The 22,727-nt window shown below is 39.8% G+C and overlaps 1 protein-coding gene across 1 annotated transcript in view; it reads left to right on the top strand.

Annotated features, from left to right (window-relative positions):
• LOC115231287 (polyphosphoinositide phosphatase) overlaps positions 1-21,807 on the top strand; it is a 53,001-nt gene extending 31,194 nt beyond the window's left edge. Inside the window, exons 13-23 of the mRNA XM_029801350.2 lie at positions 4,419-4,554; positions 7,799-7,857; positions 10,479-10,645; positions 11,285-11,426; positions 12,659-12,717; positions 15,236-15,380; positions 16,339-16,419; positions 17,685-17,919; positions 19,566-19,645; positions 20,032-20,109; positions 21,496-21,807. Coding sequence (XP_029657210.1) covers positions 4,419-4,554; positions 7,799-7,857; positions 10,479-10,645; positions 11,285-11,426; positions 12,659-12,717; positions 15,236-15,380; positions 16,339-16,419; positions 17,685-17,919; positions 19,566-19,645; positions 20,032-20,109; positions 21,496-21,673 — 1,360 coding nt within the window. The 3' untranslated portion in view covers positions 21,674-21,807. The remainder of the gene's footprint in view (positions 1-4,418; positions 4,555-7,798; positions 7,858-10,478; positions 10,646-11,284; positions 11,427-12,658; positions 12,718-15,235; positions 15,381-16,338; positions 16,420-17,684; positions 17,920-19,565; positions 19,646-20,031; positions 20,110-21,495) is intronic.
• The last annotated feature ends 920 nt before the right edge of the window (positions 21,808-22,727 follow it).

Genomic DNA, 22,727 nt, shown 5'->3' with positions numbered 1-22,727 from the left:
CCCTCCTATTTATCATAGTCCTCCAGGCAATAACGGAGGAATTCAAGACAGGATGCCCTTGGGAGCTCCTCTATGCTGATGACCTTGCTCTAATTGCTGAGTCGCTATCAGAACTGGAGGAGAAGTTTCAGGTGTGATGCTGGCAGATGCTCAGGAACAATAAACACTGAAAATGCTCTGAGACCAACTTCCGTCACTTTCCAGGGAGAAAAACTAGAAATAGTTGATAGTTTCCGTTACCTAGGTGACCAAGTCAGCAGCGGGGACGGGTGTGCTGAAAGTGTAACTGCTAGAGTAAGAATAGCTTGGGCAAAGTTCAGAGAGCTCTTACCTCTGCTGGTGACAAAAGGCCTCTCGCACAGAGTGAAAGGCAGACTGTATGATGCGTGTGTACGAACAGCCATGCTACATGGCAGTGAAACATGGGCCGTGACTGCTGAGGATATGCGTAAGCTCGCTAGAAATGAAGCCAGTATGCTCCGATGGATGTGTAATGCCGGTACTCACACTCGGCAGAGTGTAAGTACCTTGAGAGAAAAGCTGGACCTAAGAAGCATCAGTTGTGGTGTGCAAGAGAGACGTTTGCGCTGGTATGGTCATGTGGCGAGAATGGATGAAGATAGTTGTGTGAAAAAGTGCCACACCCTAGCGGTTGAGGGAACCTGTGGAAGAGGCAGACCCAGGAAAACCTGGGACGAGGTGGTGAAGCACGACCTTCGAACTTTAGGTCTCACTGAGGAAATGACTAGAGACCGAGACCTCTGGAAGTGAGCTGTGCGCGAGAAGACCCGGCAGGACAAGTGAGTCCATAACCCGTGGCCTTCTACATGGGATGGAGCCAGCCTATGTATGCATACCTTCCCTTCTTGGGACACAAAACTCTACTTGTGAAGACGTGATGAGGCAAGTGAGGATCAGAATCGAAATCGATCAATGGAAATTGCGGATGTGCTACCAGTGCCGGTGGCATGTCAAAACTCTGCTTGTGAAGACCCGTTGAGGCAAGTGACGATCAGAATCGAAATCGATCAATGGAAATTGCAGATGTGTTACCAGTGCCGGTGGCATGTAAGAGAACTTTCCGTTTCGCGACCGTTGCCAGCACCGCCCCGTTTCGTGTCCGTTGCCAGCCTCGCCTGGCCCTCGTGCCGGTGGCACATAAAAAGCACCATCCGTTCGTGGCCGTTTGCCAGCTCTGTCTGGCACCAGTGCGGGTGGCATGTAAAAAGCACCCACTACACTCACGGAGTGGTTGGCGTTAGGAAGGGCATCCAGCCGTAGAAACACTGCCAGATTTGACTGGGCCTGATGAAGCCTTCTGGCTTCACAGACCCCAGTAGAACCGTCCAACCCATGCTAGCATGGAAAACGGACGCTAAACGATGATGATGATGATGATGATCATGGTTGGAATGCTTTTGATTATATTTGCTCTGTCAAGACTGACCTAGGGCTAAACAGCAATACGACTAAAGCTATCACCCATCCTGAAAAGTCCTGTGCATTTTTCCTTCTTTTTTATATGGCTCAACCAAAGGATTAAAATCAGCAGCAGTGACTTTTCTGTTGGGTTTCTGTGCCTTGTAGAAGAGAGGAAGATTTTATTATCCTCAGACTGGAGATCTTAGTGTAAATGTCTGGAACAGAATAAACTCCATTAAAAGATACTCAAGGGTTAAGTGGGATGTTTTAAACTCAGTAGCAGATTTGGTCTAACATTTCCCATGAACAGGTACAGTCCATTTGATGAGCTTTTGCACATTTCCATTGACTCAGTATCATTCACAACAGTTGGATTGAGCTGAGGCTATTATAAAAATCACTTTCCTATGATACTGTATAGGGGGATTGAACCTGCTACCATGTGATTGTGAAGCAAACGTCTGAATCACACAGTCTCCATTTTCTTTCACTGCTATGTCTACTATGTTACTTACCTCTCTATATGGTTGTTTAATCAGCTAGAAATAGCAGCTAAATCTCCCTCAAATCGCATTCTATTATTTTAAATAAGATAATGTAGTTCTACATACACAGTGATTACCCCAAAAATATGATTGTCACAACTGGAATGTCTTTCATCATAAGTCTGCTCAGTCAACAAGTTCACTCATTTCATCTGATTTTCCTTCTGCTTCAACTCCCGTTCGATGTCCGCAGCAAGTTCTTAAAAATTTATCTTACTATTTTATTCGTTGTTACTACGTTTCTTCATACATTGTTACGAAAATTTAACCTTTTAGGCTACTTTCAAGCCTTCGCCAAACTTGATTTATCTTTCTATCTCTCTCTCTACAAAATTTAACCTTAGGCCAGGCTACCTCAAGCCGTAATCCTATCTCTTCCCATCTTCCCATCTCTTCCATCTTTCAGCAATTGGCGGTGCGCCGCCCCCCCACCCCCACCACCAATACCGATGAACACTGTTCTACCCCCCACCACCAATACAGGTGAACACTGTTCCTCACCTCCCACCACCAATACCAGTATACCCTGTCCTCACCATCTACACCGGATTACACCTACTCATCTACCAGGGTACGCCCTACTCCCTCCCCCTCCCCCCACTACCCCTTCTCCTCATATGCTTTCACTGTGAAAAGACAAGCTGCTAGCGCCATAGCTCATCAACTGCCCCCCACCGATGCTTTGCTCCTCCTGACACTGCCTCATTCCGACTATCCCCTTTAGCACCCTCCCGCCTCGTAATATCCTATGTTTTTATTTCTTAGGAACCTACACCAACCTTCCTGCCATCGTTCCTCTTACCCCAACCTTCCCCACTGGTTGCTCCACTATATTACCCGCCTCAACTGGACCCCCCCTCTCCCCAACTCAACTCTCGAATATCTGTATTCTTTCCTCTACCTAATAACGTTACTCAGTGACGATAACGAATGTCTTTATTTCTTAGGAACCTACACCAACCCTTCTGCCATCGTTCCTCCTTACCCCAACCTTCCCCACTGGTTGCCCTCCTATATTACCCGCCTCAACTGGACCTCCCCCTCCCCAACTCAACTCTAGAATATCTGTATTTCTTTCCTCTACCTAATTACGTTACTCAGTGATGATAATGCTGTGACTACAAAGACCCGGGCTGCTTTCTGCAGCAATTCCACATACCCCCTACTCATTCTAAGTACCCCGGATCCCCAAAGTACCCTGGATCCCCAAAGTACCCCGGACCTCGTTGCCCATGTGCCGCTGACACGTTAAAATGCTCGAACCGATCGTGACGATGCCGGACCTCCGGCCCCTGTGCAGGTGGCACGTAAAAAGCACCCAATCCACTCACGGAGTGGTTGGCGTTAGGAAGGGCATCCAGCCGTAGAAACTCTGCCAGATTCAGACTGGAGCCTGGTGCGGCCCTGGCTTCCCAGACCCGGTCAAACCGTCCAACCCGTGCTAGCGCGGAAAGCGGACGTTAAACGATGATGATGATGATGATGATGATGATGATGATGATGTACTTAATATGTGTCATTCCCTAGATCTGTATAATGCACTTACCAGTCCTGCCATCCGAGAATTACAATTTCATACCCCTAGAACTTTCATCCACTCTAGGTTTCTTGTTTAACATTAATAATCCTAGTTTGACATGTATAAGGAGAAGACAGAGATGTTATAGGATTATTTCTTACTCTTGACACTGAATAATATGTATGAAGAAAAAAAAACCCTATATATATAATGGTGTCCTAGCATGTCCTCAGCTGAATGGCTGAAACTACACTCCTTAAAATAATGTTTTTAGAACAGCTAAAGCACCATTTTACTATAATTATGCTGACAAGCATGTCTATTCCCAAATTCCCAAATTTTCTTTTTTTCAGCTCAAATTTTTGTGATTTTGTAATCTTCTTTCTTATCTCTTTGCTTAATCCTTTTGATGTCATTCTACTTGAGATTTTTTTCTGTTCCCATGATACAAAACTGTTTTAAAAAGCTACAGGGCTGGACATGCAACTCATTTTCAAAGCTCATCAATCTTAAATTGAAGCTAAAGAAAGTTTTAACAACAGAAACGTTTTTCTTTATCCAAACCTTTATTCCATTCCATTTTTTAGATTTTTGTTGTGATTTTGTTTTGTCTTATATATATGCGATATTATATACTCTTTCTCAGTATATCATGGCTTTCATGGAAATTGATAACATATATTAAATAAAAATTTTGTGTAAGAAACTTTTGTAATGATATGTTCTGTGAATAATGACAAAGTTACTGTACTAAATCCCTCTAAATTTTTTATTATTTTGAAAATTAATTGAAACACTTGGATTGTGAATTTCATTAGAAGTATACTCGGGGAGGGGTTTTAGAAAGCATATGAAACAAATAAGTGTTTACTTTTAGTGATAAAAATGATTCTTGTCCTTAAGGCTTTTCTGTTTTGTCATATTGTCTTCAGACTTAAAGGAATTCGAGGAATAAAGACCGAATATGGAAAAAAGCAAACTGGAGTAGTGAGAACAAACTGTGTTGATTGCCTTGATCGCACAAACACAGCACAGTTTGCTGTTGGCAAATGTGCTTTGGGATATCAGGTAAATACTATTTAGTAGTAAAAAATTACATTATTTCTGAGTTGTGTGTGTTTGGTTTGTGGCTTGATCTGATTTGCTGAAACTGCGACAATTCTGAGTTACTGTGTGTGTGTGTTTCAGTAAAATAAGTACTTGTTAAATATTGCAACTTATTGACTACATGCCTCCCTCTGAAAATGTATTGCTTTATGTCTAATTATGTTAGAATTTATTATTATTTTTGCGTTTTGGCTTTGCTTTAATTTATACAAGTTGCACTCAAATCCCAACCAGAGATGTGAAGGGACAACAAGGTTTTACATCTAAAAGTGATGTTGATAGATTGTACATGTCCAGAAACAAGAGAAGAAGATTCATTGGATTGAATGTAAGATTTGTATTGTCAATGACAAAAACAGTTTAGGATGGTACATCGAAGAGCAGATTGAACTTTTGGTTGTTACTGTTAGAAATAGCAACACAATACCAAGTGAACATGTAAATTTAAGAAACAAGATGGAGAGCAACAATTGAACAACTGTAAAATGAAAGTGATGCATGGGCAATACTTCAGAGAAATGTATGGTATTGAAAATGCTGATTTCTATGAGAGAAAAGAAAAAAAAGCAATGCAGTATATCAATGCCTCAATGCATCCTTTCAGATCATTTTTCCTTACCTACTTCCAGGTGTTGGTCTTGTCTTTACCTTACATTTCTCTGAAGTATTGCCCATGCATCACTTTCATCCACCTCAGCATCCTTAATTTTCTTGCTGTTAGGTAGTTCTACACCATCAGATGATAATATTTTGCTTTTTTTTTTATGATAAGCACACCACACTTATTAATCCCACAATCTATCCCAGTATCCTTACTGAATATCTGCACTATTGAAACCAGACCATTTATTCATGTTCAGTCTTCTCAAAGATCTTAAAGTTGTTCATATAATAATAATAATAATAATAATGAAATTATTGTATACAATGCTCAGGTGCACCACAACTTGTCAGAAAGTGCATATAAAGTACATGCAGTAATGTAGAAATGTATGGAGCGTGTATGGAGGGGAGAAAATCAAGTGTAGTGTTGGCGAATCTCAGGAAGCATGGAAGTTTTGAAGGATGCAGTGCTCCGACAACTAACAACCAATGCCGGCAGTTTGTTCCATGCTTCAGCAACTCTCAGCGTGAAAAAATGTTTCCTGAAGTCATGGGAGCTGTGCTGTTTTCTTACTTTGTAAATATGTCCACGGGTGTTAGATGGGTGGAGTTTGAAGAGGTGCTCAGAGTTATTGTTTGTGCGATGGTTGATAATTTTATGGGCGTCTGCCAAGTCAGCTGCCAGACATCGGAGTTTCAATGTGTCCATGCCCAGGGAAGTAAGGCGTTCAGGATATGGCAAATGCCTGATGGAGGGTATTCTTTTGGTTGCACGTCGCTGAACAGCTTCCAGACGATTGATGTCCTGGGCAAGATAGGGGTTCCAGACCGGTGATGCAAATTCCAGGTGAGGTCTTACCATAGCTATATAAAGCCACAGATAGATAGCCGGAGAGCGGCTCACAAAGGATTTGGTGAGTGATGCCAAGACACCCTCAGCCTTCTTGACAATTTTAGCGATGTGTTTTGTCCAACGCAAATCACTGTCGACAATAACACCCAGGTCACGTTCACTTGAAGACTTTTTGAGACTAGTGTTGTGGAGGGAGTAGGTGGACGCTGGGTTTCTCCTCCCAAAATGCATGGTGGTATATTTGTCCACAGCCAGCTTGAGTTGCCAGTCCATGATCCACTGCTGCATTGTGTCCAGGTCTGCTTGCAATAGAGATCCATAGTGTACAGGATTTGACCTCTTTATTTTGAGGTACAGCTTGATGTCATCTGCATATTTCAGCACTGTGGCATTCTTTAAGTGGGATCTATGTCATTAACATATGCAACAAATAAAAGGGGGCCAAGAACAGATCCCTGCGGCACACCAGATGTCATCTCATAGGGCGAAGAGTGCTGTCCTAGAACTGTGACAACCTCTTTTCGGCCGAAAATAAAGGACTTTAACCAGTTATAGAGTTCGTCTCTTACACCCAACGCAGAAAGCTTCACCATAAGTCTTTTGTGTGGCACAGAGTTAAAAGCCTTAGCAAAGTCCAGGTAAACAACATCCACCCAGGATCCGCGATCAGTGATTTGGGTAATGTCCTCAAGAAACTCGATGAGTTGATTACAGCAGCTGGAGTTAGGAATAAATCCGAATTGTGACGGCTGGATAAGGCTGTGAGACTTCCAGAAGTTCCAGAGGGTTTCTCTGATACAGGATTCCATCAGTTTGGCGATGCAGCTAGTAAGACTGACGGGGCGATAGTTGACAGGCGATGTGCATCGCCTTTTTTGAACAGAAGGATGACACTGGCAGTTTTCCACTGTTCTGGAGTAACACCATTGTCAAGACAGAATTGGAAGAATAGAGAAAGTTGGCTTAGAAGAAAGTACCCATCGCGTTTGAGAAGTAGGTATGTAACACCATCGAGACCAGGAGAGGCATAATTGCGTTTATTCTTTAGGTGGCGTTGCAGCATTGCTGGTGTAAATTGCATAGAAGATATAGAGTCCGATGTCAGTGGTGATGAAGATGGAACATTTTGGTCTTCGACAGTAAAGATGCCGGCATAGCATTCAGCAATGATTTCTGCACATTCTTCGGGATTGCCAGTAATCTGTCCTGTGTGGGGATTGCGAAGGGGACCAACTGGAGAGTGGGGTCTCTGCTTTGAGTGCACATACTTCCAGAACCCTTTGCTGTCAGGGTTAGCTGCAATGCGTTGTTCAAATTCAAGCACTGCCTTTTTTGTCACCTGCTTGAGGTGGTTGGCTGACCTATTGCGCTTTTTCCTGTTGCTCTCTGATTTGTGCAATTTGTATTCCTGTTCAGCATTACGGCGTTCTTTCCTGGCAAGTCGGACTGCTGCAGTCTCCCAAATTGCACTATTGGGTGGTTTTTTTGTGCTTGCGTGGTACTGATGCTGCACATGCTGCCCATATTGAATTCAGAATGTTCTGGAGTATAGTGTCCACATCTCCAGAGGCATAAAAATCATATATAACATGATTTAATTTTCTTCACTTTTCAAGGTGTACCCTGATGTCGCTTTCTATAATATTTGTGTGAGGGGTATTATACAAATCACAAACATCATCATTATTATTATTATCATCATCATCATTATTATTATTATTATTATTATTATTATTATTATTATTTCAGTTGTATGCTATGGGAGTTAATTCTAGCCCCAATTTAGAATATGATACAGACTGTGTAAGGTAAGAACATTTTTTATTATTTTCTGTTGTATCATTCTCTTTGTCATTGTTGTTCTGTTCTCACCGCTGCCACCAATGTGTTTATCATCATCATCATTTTATCTTTGCTTTTACAATGCTTGCATTGATTGGACAAGTCTCACAGTACAGTTGGTCCTTTGTCATGCAGTAACAGAAAAAATTGCCAACTTTGTTGTATTGTCGTGAAGCACTGAACTTCCTTAAAAGCCTGTCAGGGTTTAGGAGGCATTGGTTTGATTTATGACAAAGGAAAATGACCAGTTTCCTCCTCCTCCTCCCACCCCTCCTCATCCTCTTCCTCCTTCCCTCCTCTTCCCTTCCCCATCCACAACTCCCCTCCTCCCCTTCTTCTTCTTCTTTGTTTAACGTCCACTTTCCATGCTGGCATGGGTTGGACGGTTTGACTGAGGACTGGCAAACCAGGAAGCTGCACCAGGCTCCAATCTGATCTGGCAAAATTTCTACAGCCGGATGCCCTTCCTAATGCCAACCACTCTGAGAGTGTATTGGGTGCTTTTTACATGCCACCGACATGGGAGCCAGTCAGGCGGCACTGGCATCAACCACACTTGAATGGTGCTTTTTTACGTGTAACCAGCATGGGTCATCACTGGTATCTGACCATTACATACCCCACACCTGTTCACTCTTAATTTTCTGAGTATTTAAAAATTACCTGCTAGCAAGATCATTATTACTTCTCTTTTGCAAATTCCATTATGTCTAATTATGCTTAGACAGCTTCAAACCATAACAGACATAATTACATTAGCCCATTGCTTGATTTAACACCAAGCAACGCATTAAAATATTTGTGTCCACTATGGTTTAAATCTGTAAGGTCTTTTATTGACATATAGAAATCTTGATATTTTGATATACTATTTCCTACTGCAGTAACCTCATCATCATTTAGCGTCCGTTCTCCATGCTAGCATGGGTTGGACGGTTCAACTGGGGTCTGTGAAGCTGGAAGGCTTCATCAGGCCCAGTCAGATCTGGCAGTGTTTCTACGGCTGGATGCCCTTCCTAACGCCAACCACTCCATGAGTGTAGTGGGTGCTTTTTACATGCCACCCGCACAGGTGCCAGACAGAGCTGGCAAACGGCCACGAACGGATGGTGCTTTTACGTGTCACCGGCACGGGGGCCAGGCGAGGCTGGCAACGGACACGAACGGATGGTGCTTTTACGTGCCACCAACATGGGGGCCAGACAGAGCTGGCAAACGGCCACGAACGGATGGTGCTTTTACGTGTCACCGGCACGGGGGCCAGACAGAGCTGGCAAACGGCCACGAACGGATGGTGCTTTTACGTGTCACCGGCACGGGGGCCAGGCGAGGCTGGCAACGAACACGAACGGATGGTGCTTTTACGTGCCACCGACACGGGGGCCAGACAGGGCTGGCAAACGGCCACGAACGGATGGTGCTTTTACGTGTCACCGGCACGGGGGCCAGGCGAGGCTGGCAACGAACACGAACGGATGGTGCTTTTACGTGCCACCGACACGGGGGCCAGACAGGGCTGGCAAACGGCCACGAACGGATGGTATTTTACGTGTCACCTGCACGGAGGCCCTGATGTTGATCGACCTCAATTTGGTTATAAGTCATTATTTCTTCCTCCATTTCAATTCACCAGTCTTTGAGGTTCTGTGATGATCATAGATGCTATTCTTCTTCTTTTCATAAAGCCATAAAAAAATAATATTATTAATAATATGCTTTTTATTCAAAAACCAAAGGATTTAATTTTTAAAACCATTTTTATTTCATAGGAAAGTTCAGTTATTTTAGTTGCTATGAGGAGTGTATCAACTAATGTTTTATATAATAATAATGAAATTATTGTATACAGTGCTCAGGTGCACCACAACTTGTCAGAAAGTGCATATAGAGTATATGCAGTAATGTACAAATGTCTGGAAAGCGAACAATGCACGAGTCAGATACATGCTTGTGTGTGTATGGAGGGGAGAAAATCAGGTGTAGTGTTGGCGAATCTCAGAAAGCATGGAAGTTTTGAAGGATGCAGTGCTCCGACAACTAACAACTGATGCCGGTAGTTTGTTCCATGCTTCAGCAACTCTCAGCGTGAAAAAATGTTTCCTAAAGTCATGGGAGCTGTGCTGTTTTCTGACTTTGTAAATATGTCCATGGGTGTTAGATGGGTGGAGTTCGAAAAGGTGCTCAGAGTTATTGTTTGTACGATGGTTGATAATTTTATGGGCGTCTGCCAAGTCAGCTGCCAGACGTCGGAGTTTCAATGTGTCCATGCCCAGGGAAGTAAGGCATTCAGAATATGGTAGGTGCCTGATGGAGGGTATTCTTTTGGTTGCACGTCGCTGAACGGCTTCCAGATGATTGATATCCTGGGCTGCTGCTTGCCCTTTGTCTGTAAATGAAAGTCAGAGAAAAAGTGGTGTTGTGAGACAAAGAGCAAATCCAGAAACATATTCTACATTCTGCACAGCAAGTAGACTTAGCAATCTCTCTTATAGACTAATTATTGCTGTCACAGAAAATCACCAATTTCCTTGGATTCCAGATGTTTTACCTTGCATTTATTCTATTGTATTCTGTTTACTTCTTTTAGAATGTTGGAAAAACTATATGAAGACCAAGGAAACACATTAGCCCTTCAATACGGTGGCTCTCAGCTGGTACACAGAATCAAAGGTTACCGCAAAATTGCCACCTGGACATATAACTCTCGAGATTTGGTTCAGACGATATCTCGTTACTATAGCAATGCATTCTCTGGTAAGTTACTGAGCCTGTGTCTTTGAGTGAAAGTAAATAGATAAATGAAGGAAAACATCAGATTCCTCCTTACTATATGGTATAAAAATAAAGGTGAATGGGTCTCTGTCAGTTTCAATGATGAGAATTCAGTCAACTTAATTCCATGCTCATTGAATTAGCATGTAAGTGTCTGAGTATTCCACACACACATGTATATCCTTAACATTAGTTTCAGACATAATCAACATGGCATTGCATTGTGTGTGAATTATAAGCTCAGTTCATCTGGTGGCTTTCCATACAATATATATCTATCCTGTTTCATTCAAGAAGCTTGGGTCAGCTCAAGGTAATGATAAAAGATGCTTGCTGAAGATGATATACAATGGGATTAAACCTGAGATCTTGTGATTGCAAAGCAAAGTTTTTAATCTTCTGGTCATGCTGTGTTCACCTCATGATATACAAACTTACCCAAATTCACATACTTTTGTATATAATTGTTGTTGTCACAAACCAGCAACATCTTCCTCTGAATCTGTTTCCTTTTTACCTGTTTCAATTATTAAACTTATCTTGTTAATGAATTATCATTTGTCCTTCTTCAACAAATTCTTTTCTTGACTCTTATTATATACTGGTATTTCTTCTAACCAGATGCTGAGAAGCAGCAATCAATTAATTTATTTCTTGGAGTTTATAGCCCAAACTCTAGAACACCAAATTTATGGGAGCTCTCAACTGACTACTATCTTCACAACCCTGACTGTTTTGGAAAGAAGTTACTCTCAAGAAAGAGGTATAATGCTTAACTACATTTGTGTATGGTCTTATATACAAAAAAACAAAAAAAACAAAACAATTCCTGCTTACTCTGTTTTAACATAACTTTCATCTTTATCATCACTTTGCATCTATTTTTTCCATTGGCTGGTTGATATTTTTTTTGCATTGTTTTTATGGTTGGATACCCTTCCAATTGCCAACCTCTTTACAGTATGGGTTATCTGCATTTTATTGTGTTACCAACAGTAGAGAGATCATTTGTAACTGGTGTAAATGCCCCACCCCACCCCTTTACTCTGAATCAGTTTTTATGGAATCCATGTCTCCTCTGTATGAGCCCAAATGGGCAGAGCCATTTTGTATACTGACTTTGTTCAGTCTCCAACATATTAGATGGGCCACCTTCCACTATGGTTGAAAATACATGTCTCCTGTACAGGAAGTAGGTTTAGTTTTGTAAATTTTAATATGAAATTTGCTGAACAATACCCTAATAGTTCATTCTCTTTATCATACATGTATTCTTCTGCACACTTACATACACATAAACACTTCCTCACAGAACTATGCACAATTCTCATATTTTTAAGCTAAAAATAATAATAAAATGATGTGTTTTATTCACAAGTCTCCTTAATATCAACCATTTAACCTGAAAGCTGTGTAGCCAAATGTAAAACAACCTTTCTTTGCTTCCCTGAGTGTCTTTTAATACTTTGCATTTACCACCTCCTAGCATTGTTGTTTTCTTCTTGTGTTTTTTTCTTTATTTTATTTTGGATTACCTAACCTATTACTTAGTTAAGTTCATTTCTTAAAGGTTTGGTTTTGAGTTGTACTCATACTCTGGTGTTGTGCCTGTAGCCTTCAAAGGTCCACTGAGGGTGGTGTGTCTTTAGCTTGAACATTTCTGAATAGTTGTCTGCAGGAAATATATTGGTGGGAAAGGAATTCTTGAAAGGTGATATAAGGAAAGAGGTTAGCATGACACCATGAGGCACAATTAGAGACAAGGTTAGCACCATGAGACCTAGTCAGGGTGATAGAGGAGCTATCCAACTTGCTAGTTCAGAGGAGCTATCCAACTTGCTAGTTCAGAGGAGCAGAGGACGATGTAGTTGTAGTGTTAGAACAAAGAGGGAGATGATGAACAAAGTCTGTGGGCCAAAGATCATAATATTAGTTTAACTATGTGTTTCCTTTTATATTATAATTTACTAAATCTAACCTTTATCTTACTATCAGCTACTGTCAGTGGTGGGATCCCAATGTGCCATACTATCTGCCTTTACCACTAGATGAAGGTAAGTCAGCACCTTGGAGAAATTCATTTTAAATTTTTGTTTTAGTTTTTGAAACCAAACAAATTCATTGAATAGTAACTTTACATTGTGAGATTATTTTTACTATTTTTACATCAACTGTTTTTTTTATCATGCTGATGAAACTATTCTGTTTTTGTGTATAAGTAGTACTACATTATTCAATGTGTGCACAATAAGGTATTTAGCTGCTATTTCTAGCAAGTTGAATGACTATATCAAAGCTCTGTTGTTGACATGTAGGTAGTTGGTTGCATAACTTGATGCTATCTACATCCTTTAAGGCCCTCATGCTTCCCGAAATCCGTCGAAACTACACCTGATTATATATACACTTTAGATGAGTTGTAGTGCACCTGAGCACTGTACACAATTATTATTATTATTATTATATATATATATATATATATATATATATATAAGGTGTCTCTCCCTCTTTCTGTCTCTCTCTCTCACACACACACACACATATGTATGTAGGACAGACATGGCCATGTGGTCGAGATGTTTGCTTCCCAACCATGTGGTTTCAGGTTCAGATCCATTGCATGGCACCTTGGGCAAGAGCCTTCTACTGACAACCTGGGCCAACCAAATGCTTGTGAGTGAATTTGGTAGATGAAAACTGTGTGGAAGCCCAGCATGTATATGTGTGTGTGTCCTCCTCCAACCATTTGACAACAGGTGTTAGTTTGTTTATATCCCTGCAACCTAGCAGTTCAGCTAAAGACACCGATAAAATATGCACCATCATCATCATCCTTTATCATCCGTTTTCCATGCTGGCATGGGTTGGATGGTTTGACTGGAGATGATAAGCCAGAGAGCTGCACCAGGCTCCTGTCTGTTTTGGCTTGGTTCCTATGGTTGGAAGCCCTTCCTAATGCCAACCACTCCATATAGTGTACTGGGTGTCTTTTATGTGTCACTTGCACAGGTGCCGTTAATGTGTCACTGGCATGGGTGCCTTATACGTGTTACTGGCACCGGTGCCTTTTGTGTGTCACCAGCATAAGTGCCTTTTGTGCCACCAGCACGAGTGCCTCTTACTTGTCACCGGCAAGTACTGGAGTTGATTTGTTTGACTAAACTCCTTTTAAGGCAGTGCTCCAGAATGGTCACAATTCAATGACTGAAATGCAAATAAAAGGAAAGATAATTCTGATTGCAGACCTTCAATCATGGGTTTTTGCCTGGTTAGAGAGGACCTGGAACAAAACAACTGCAACGTTGGCAACAACAGGCGTCACTTTGCAGGTTGAAACCCTCAAAACAGGAAACATTTTTAGGAAACATTTTTTCACGCTGAGAGTTGCTGAAGCATGGAACAAACTGCCGGCATCAGTTGTTAGTTGTCGGAGCACTGCATCCTTCAAAACTTCCATGCTTTCTGAGATTCACCAACACTACACCTGATTTTCTCCCCTCCATACACACACAAGCATGTATCTGACTCATACATTGTTCGCTTTCCAGACATTTGTGCATTACTGCATATACTCTATACGCACTTTTGACAAGTTGTGGTGCACCTGAGCACTATACAATAATTTCATTATTATATCCAGTGCTAAACACACATACACAAACATATCATCATAATTTTTATGTCTGCTTTTTCCATACTGGTATGGATTGGATGAGATTTCTTGGGTCAGTATTGTATGAGTTTTGCCACTGGAATTAGCACATAGAACCCAAGAGCTGGGACATAAACCAATATCACTGAACCCTAGTGGTGTCAATATGAGGCCATTTGAAGACTAACACACATGCACGTATATGTGTGTGTAGTATATATATATATATTATAGATTGATGTATACTTTAGTACAGTTCATCATCATCGTTTAATGTCTTTTTTCCATGCTGGGTTTGACTGGGGTCTGGCAAGCCAGGAGGCTGTGCCAGGCTCCAAGCTGGATGCCCTTCCTAACACCAGCCACTCCAAGAGTGTAGTGGGTGCTTTTTATGTACCACTGGCACAGGAGCCAGATGGGCAAGGGGGCTGACAGTGACCACATTTGGATGGTGCTTTGTATGTACCACCGGAATTTCATTCTCAAGTTGTTGGGTCAGCTGAAGGTTATGTTAGAAGATACTTGCCCAAGGTGAATTTGAACCTAAAACCATGTAGTAGTTGTAAAATGAATCTCTTCACTACACAAACATACCTGCATGCTACATCATATATATGTCAGACTCTGTGCAGTTTCTGTTTACCAAATTTCATTCACAAAGTATTGGTTCACTTGAAGCTAAAGTAGAGACATTTGCTCAAAGCACCATGTTGTAAGGTTGAACTTAGAACCATGTGGTTGTGAAACAAACTCCGTAATCATACAGCTATACCTATGTTGATGTCTTGTTAGTTTTAATTAAGCTAAGCCTCAGGCTTTGCCTAATTAACATTCATCTGGGAACTAAAATTCTTTCAGAGTTGGTACCATGAGTCAGCCAAGAGGAGCAATGCTCATCCATATACTTCTTTTTGTTACAGAGGAAAAAGGATTAAACGACCAATTACATGTTTCTGTGAACAGAAGAACAGATGAGTGTGTGGATGAATTTGCAGAACATTATCACCCTTATGAATTGACATCATTGGAAGAGCTATTTGCTTTTACACTCACCCATTCCATAAGGTAAGGAACAATTTTGTAGTGTAAGGTAGGTGAATGAACTTAGCAGTTTTTCATCATTGTGCTTTTGATGTTGTTTTACTCCAGATCCACTCTGTCTAGCAGACTTATGATCAAAGATGTTCCCAGCCATGACCTTCCATCCTTTATTCAGATATCATCCAATGTATCTTTCCTTGTTGTTTAATCCTTTTCCCACTTCACAAACTTGTTTATTTAGATCTAGCAGACCTGTTATCCTCAAAGACATTCCCAAACATTACCATTTATCTTGTCTTTTATTCAGAGACATAGTGTTTCTAGGACTACTTTATCCATTAATGGTTGTTTTGTTAGAGCTTCAAAGTATATCAGCATCTTTTCATCATGATCTCTTTGATGAATTGCACCACTCCCACCATCATCACCACCTTAAATACCATGTAATCATCACTGTCCCTTCCCCTCAAAACATCACCACTAACATATCTTGCATTTGTTTCTGTCTTTTTGCATCCAGGCTGACTCTGCTTTTCACCATTACAAGATTGTGAAAATAATGTGTATAACTTTTGTTTGTAAGCTAAAACTTCATAAATTACAAATACTAGTTTCTGGTTCCTAATTCTTTTAGTGATTGTCAACATTAAACTAGCAGTTGTAACTTATGAAGTTTCAGCTTTAAATTTAAAAAAAACCCCCAAAACTATAAACTCTTGTTCTTAGAGTTATTACTTTTTGAAATCTAGTTTGTAAACATATGAGTTTACTTAAATGAATATTATTATAGATAATGTTGTTTCATAAGAATTTAGAAACTTAAAAAAACAAATATTTACATACTATTATTTATAGCTTTATGAAATCTGAATTCCACTGTAGTCCATATGTGTGTGTATTTAATAATTATATAATGATTTCACTTCCTGATGTCTAATTGTCTATGTGGTTGCTACAATTTCTTGTATTTCATTAACTCAAGGAATGTGATGCCTAAACATGCCACAGATTACAGCCCATTTTCCATTCGTGTCAACCCAGAGCGACCAATTGATGACCAGAGGTAAGGAATTTATTATTTTTTTTTCTGTAGGAAGCTTAATAAATAGAACAGTAGATGTGCACTATTGATATAACATGACTATCATTACATTGATGACGAATATTTTATAATTTACTGAGGAAGTGACCCTTTTGCAGGGTCTCTGAGATTAAAAGGGGCAGTTTGTTTAAGAAGGAAACTATACAAAGATTGAGTAAGCCTGACACTGGATATCTGGTATTAATGTTTCTGATAGAGTGGACCAAACTGAGGGCACACAAAGATCAGGTTGGTGGTATTAAATTGGACAACATACTAAGTCTACCACATGTACTGGGTGCAGATCCTCTTATGGTCTTTTGCACACTATTCATGCAGTTGTGCTGCTAAGGCTTGGGTTGATCTGAGTCTATGGTAGAAGGCCGAAGATGCTGCATTGTGGGATCAAACTTAGAAATACATGACTGTAAAGCAAATATCTTAAGCATATGCCATGTCAGCGCTTGTGGTGATCATAATCACGATCATTATGATAATGGTGATGATGATAACAATGATTTCCTGGCTTAACTTGAGTCAAGTCCTGGTGGAGTCATAACATATGGCATATCTTAGGCATCTAAATTTGATAGGACCCATCCCTCTCTGAAAGAGACAGAAAGGGAGAGAAGAAGAAGAAGACTGTTTATCCTCAATCTGATTAAAACTGTATTTTTTTAAATGTAATATATCATCATCATCATTTAGCGTCTGCTTTCCATGCTAGCATGGGTTGGACGGGTCAACTGGGGTCTGTGAAGCTGGAAGGCTTCGTCAGGCCCAGTCAGTTCTGGCAGTGTTTCTACGGCTGGATGCCCTTCCTAACGTCATCATTTAATATCTGTTTTCCATACTGGCATGTGTTGGACGGTTTGACTGAGGTCTGGAAAGCCAGCACTGCACCAGGCTCCAATCTGATCTGGCAACATTTCTACAGCTGCATGCCCTAACTAATGCTGACCACTCCGAGAGTGTAGTGGGTGCTTTTTATGTGCGACTGGCACAGAAGCCAGTCAGGCAGCCTGGCAACTATCACGTTTGGATGGTTCTTTTTATGTCCCACAGTCAGAGGGTCCTGGGATCGACCATGTTTGGAGGATGCATTTTACGTGCCACCGGAATGAGAGCCAGTCAGGGGAGGCACTTGCCACTGCTATGATTTTGGTTTTATTTGACTTAAAATGCAATATGTGTTTCAATATAATTAAGATGACTGATGATGATGTGTTCTACTATTCTTTTTCCAGTCTTGAAGCATCAATAAGTAGCAAAAGTGAACCTGCAAATGCTTCCAATCTCATTGGAAGTGTGAGTGGAGGAGGAGGTAGCAGTGGAGGCAGTGAAGCAGGTAGTCGTGTTGGAGGAGGAGGTGAAGACAGTCTTAGTAGTAGTGAGAGTGATGAAGTGGATGGTGATGTTGACTTCTCTGATGATTCCAACTCTGATAATTCAACAATAGAAAACAAACAGATTTCTTTCAAGGTAAACCATAGCTATTTCCTTCTTTGTTGCTTTTTATCTTTGATTCTTTCTCCTCTGATGAACTGCTGAAGTTTTATACTGTTGTTTCTTGGAAGAATGGAGTGTATGGTAGGGAGATTCAGGATATCTTTATCTTTTACTTGTTTCAGTCATTAGACTGTGGCCATGCTGGAGCACCACCTTGAAGACACCCAGTACTTACATTTTTTTAAAGCCTGGTACTTAGCTATTGGTTTCTTTTGCTGAACTGCTAGATTATGGGGGCATAAACACACCAACACCGGTTGTCAAGCAGTGGTGGGGGACAAACACAGACACAAAGACAAACACACACACACACACATATATATATATGACGGGCTTCTTTCACTTTCTGTCTACCAAATCCACTCACAAGGCTTTGGTTGGCTCAAGACTATAGTAGAAGACACTTACTCAAGGTGTCATGCAGTGGGACTGAACCTGGAACCATGTGGTTGGGAGGTAAGCTTCTTACCATACAGCTATGCCTGCATCTAGTGAATTATTTTTTTTAAATAGCTTCATCAGAGGGAAAAAGGCAGTGCCCTTTATGGCTGATGGGAGATGTTATCAGACTGGATTCGTAACCCATAAGCTCTTCTGTGCTGTTCCCATTTATGAAATTATTCTCACAGGACTTTGGTTGATCAGAAGATATGGTAGGAGACACTTGTTCAGGTTGCTATACTGTGAGATCAAAATCTGACTCTCCATATTTGGTAGATGGAAACTGAAAGGATGATCTTGTCATCATTGTAACATCTATTTTGCCATGCTTGCATAAAGTTTCTGAACAAGAAACCTTGTTGTGAGACAAATTTCTTCATCATAGAATCATGTCCCCACACCCACACATGTATATATAATTACAGCAGTAATCTAAATATATAAGTAATCACAATAGTAATAATAATTATGAATTATCTCATTGGTATGTCATTAAATCTTATATTTTTCTTTCTTGTGTTTTTATTTTCACTTTTAGTCTTCAGTTGAATATTTCTTCAATTACTTCTGACTTCATTTTAATAGCTTAGCCAGAGAAAGATTCAGATCTTTTTGGTTTGAATGGCAGTTTTTAACATAATTTCTAGGTAACTAAAAAATTTTAAACTTCATATACTGGTAGAATGTGTTTATAAAACATCTTTTTCTCTTGGTTTTATTGAGAAAATCCTATAGTTTGTAAGATATTTATTGTTTTTTTTCTTCAGTTTCAACCAATCAATGAAGTCCATTGAGGTAATAAACATTCTGTGCTGTATGAATATGTCCCTCGTTTAAGATACAGATTGGGTTTATTTACATTTGTGAAGAAAAAAAGATACTCTTCCCCCCACCCCTAACCCTAACACAGATTGAAATGCAATAGATCGATACTAGGGTCATAATTATGGGTGACAATTTCATATGACACCGCTAGAAAAAACTGCTGTTCAAACCGAAAAGATCCAAAGATTCTCTTTAGGGCTTCCATTGCAGACAGGATAAAGGGAATCACTTATCCTTATACTGAAGACTTGACCTCAATGCTTTCCATGTAATTAAATTTGTTTAAGTGAGTGATGGATTAAAACTCTTTGTGTTATCTTCTAATATAGTTTTCTTGGATGTTTTGTTTTTAGGATGTTTTCCCAACTACAAAGCAGGTTTATGATTTTAACATCAACCAGCCTTCAAAGCAAGGATTGTGTATCTATGAAAGGTATGTAAAAACTGTATCCAGAGAAAGGCCACTTGACCAGTTGGAATTCAGTCACTAATAGATATGCTCTAGCATGCTGTCTCTTCTGATTTTTTTCTCTTGCTACTATAATGACCTCTGTTTCTTGGAATTGGCTGGTCTTATACCCTTACCACTGGGTATTTCTGTTCTATTCAACTTTCAACACATAGTGTTTCCATCCCCATGACCCCACACTGACAAATTATTACCAGTCCTTTCTTCCCTTGAAATATTTGGTCACTAGTCTTGGAGGGTCTACAGAATTCATGGGTAATATGTGTTCTTCGAAACACAAAGAAAACAGAAACTGAAATTGGTTGAAATTTTATGATTTTTCTTTACTTGGACCTTTCTTTTCTAAATAGGTATGCCCAGTTTGGAGATAGCTGGTATAAACCACCATCAATTCAAGACAAAAATACTAGAAAGATAACTGATCAATTGTAAGTAGTATCCCTTATTTCTTACTATCTTTTTATCTTTTCCCTTTTCCTATTACCATCATCATTATTTTACACTCTTTAGTCCATGTTTGAAAGGTCTTCTCCAGCATCTCTCTCCACTTGCTGCAATCATTTACCATCTCCTCCTTGGGATTGATCATCCGGAGACCACTTTTTCTATATCTTTTGCAATCTCCTTTCAATCTATTTCTCTTGTTTGTAATGTTTATTATTCCTGCACATCACCTACAAAGTTTGCTTTTTCTGTTAACCTTCTTGTGGTTCTACTGTGCCTCTTGTATGTCCACAGCTTTCACTAGGTATACCAATATGGAATTTCTGCTATCACCTTTTCTGAATATTGAATAAGGCCATTTCACTGAAGGGAGTAAAGCCCTGTTTTCTTACTAGAACTTTGCTAGGCCCTTTGATTCCAGATTTTGCTCCCACAAATGGAATTTGTTTTCTAATTCTTCTACAAATTCCTTTATATGAATGAGGTCATTAACATATGGTTCCCAAGGGCTACTGGTTTTAAGTTACTCTGTGTTATGGTGAGCTATGATAAATGGGAGGGGACTGAAAACTGATTTCAGGTGAACTCCTTGCATACTAAATTTGTTTCTAACCCTCATGTTACTGGCAACACCACTTTACATGGTTTGTATGACTCACACAAATCATTTGCCTAGTCTTTTCTTGCTCAGAGACCTCTGGATCACTGAATCGGAGTCCTTGTCAAAGTTTTCTCCTGTAAAATAGCTTGCTTTTAGCTAAATACTTCTCCTGCAGTTGTCTTACTAGATAGAGTGCATCAGTAGTACTCTCTGGCACAAAACCAAACTGAATCTTATTTAGACTAATTGTCTGCATAATTAATTGAACTGTAACTCTGTAACTTTTATGTCCTGGTCCAGTAATTTGAGACATCTGTAATTATTTATGTCTAAGGCAGCTCCTTTACTCTTCTAACAGTTGACTCTAATGCTGTCACACCAATCATTGTGTATGGCACCTTCCTGTACTGCCTGATGTGTAACTACAGTAAATCCTGATGGACTGGAAGCTTTCCCTTTATATCTTTAATTGCTTTATCTGTTATACTTCTGTCAACTAGGATAGCTGGTCTCTCTGTTGGGAAGAACTTGTTCTCCCATGCTTTCTCCACATTTATTAACCTTTCGTAGTCGAATTTCTGTGTTACTTTCTTTTCAGAATCGTTAGGTGCAAGTGTACAACCATTTTAGATAACAAACGATTTTAAAACGTAATAAATTGAAAAAAAAAAAAACCTTTCAGAAGTGAATATAACAATGTATCTACTTTCCAAATGTTTTTATTATTCAACCGTATTGTATAACTGTTAGCTCATTTGTTTATTTTCAGATGGGAAATGAGTGCCTTCAAGTTGGATAGTGTTTACCAGGTGGAGTTACCTCCCGTGAATAAAGTGTCTGACCAAATTTACACATCTTACGTGCTTTGCGGTAAACACGGCCCTGGTCCACCAAAGGCAAAAGACATGGACACTTACAGGAGATATTTATATTGTAAATATCGATAAAAAATACCCCGGTCGAACCATGCTAAATACCAATAGCATATAGGCAAAAACAAAATCATTAAAAATGTTTTGCTCTATTTATCTAAATTTTTACGTAAAATGCCAATAAAAGAAAAAAAAAATATTTAAGTTTATATATTTCAGTTTGTTACTTCTGTGACTACAACATTTTATGTTTCTTAAAAATTTCGTCATTTGTGCTACGGACACTAGTTATCTGATCAGATGTACAGTTATATCGTGTGCTGGAGTAATGTATTTTACCCCTACTTAAAATGATTTTTTATGTGTGTATTGTCATGTTGGCATGGGTTGGACGAGACTGTTTTACAACCAGATACCCTTCTTAATGCCTTTTCTTTTAGTTGCTTCTTTCAATATAGTGTACCTATTCTAAAAATCAAGCTACCCACAAGCCAATAAGGGTACTTTTGTGTACTTATTTGACCTGCCATAAACAGGCAAATCTCCCTATCATTTCGAGAAATGAAGACATGTTAGCATTATGTATTTTGGGTACGCTATGCCTGAAAAACATGGTATAGCCATAGCTAGATGCAGTGAACGTTATAAGTTTGTTGGATTGGGTTTGTCCTGGGCTAAACAACTACAGATATGTTATAAGCCAATAGGGGAGTCTATTCACGGCTGCTCAACCAACTAGAAATAACAACCAAATCCCTCTCAGAGCACATCCTAATGTTGTAAATAAGGAATGCCTTTAAACATAGGTTGTTCAATTCACTTAGCCCCATGTTAGTCTTAATTAACAACACCCATACTTAATAACAGGACCTGAAAGATCCATCCTCTCACCCTCTCCTTTCAACCTGTCACTAAATGAGCCTCTCATACCTCCTGAAAACAATATACATATTCTTATACATTAATGACATCATTATTTCAACCTTCTAATATTTGTCAGATACTGCTACTTTAATTAACCTTCACACTCAACAACATAAGCTTATCACAGACATATTAGTAATTACATACAGCTCTTCCACAAGGTTCACAACACACATTCCAAATATAGCAAAACAACTTAGAAACA

Source organism: Octopus sinensis, linkage group LG2 (genome assembly GCF_006345805.1).
Source record: "Octopus sinensis linkage group LG2, ASM634580v1, whole genome shotgun sequence".
In the NCBI taxonomy this organism is placed as follows: domain Eukaryota; kingdom Metazoa; phylum Mollusca; class Cephalopoda; order Octopoda; family Octopodidae; genus Octopus; species Octopus sinensis.
Note: the sequence above shows the minus strand (reverse complement) of the source record. Positions and strands in the feature narration are given on the sequence as shown.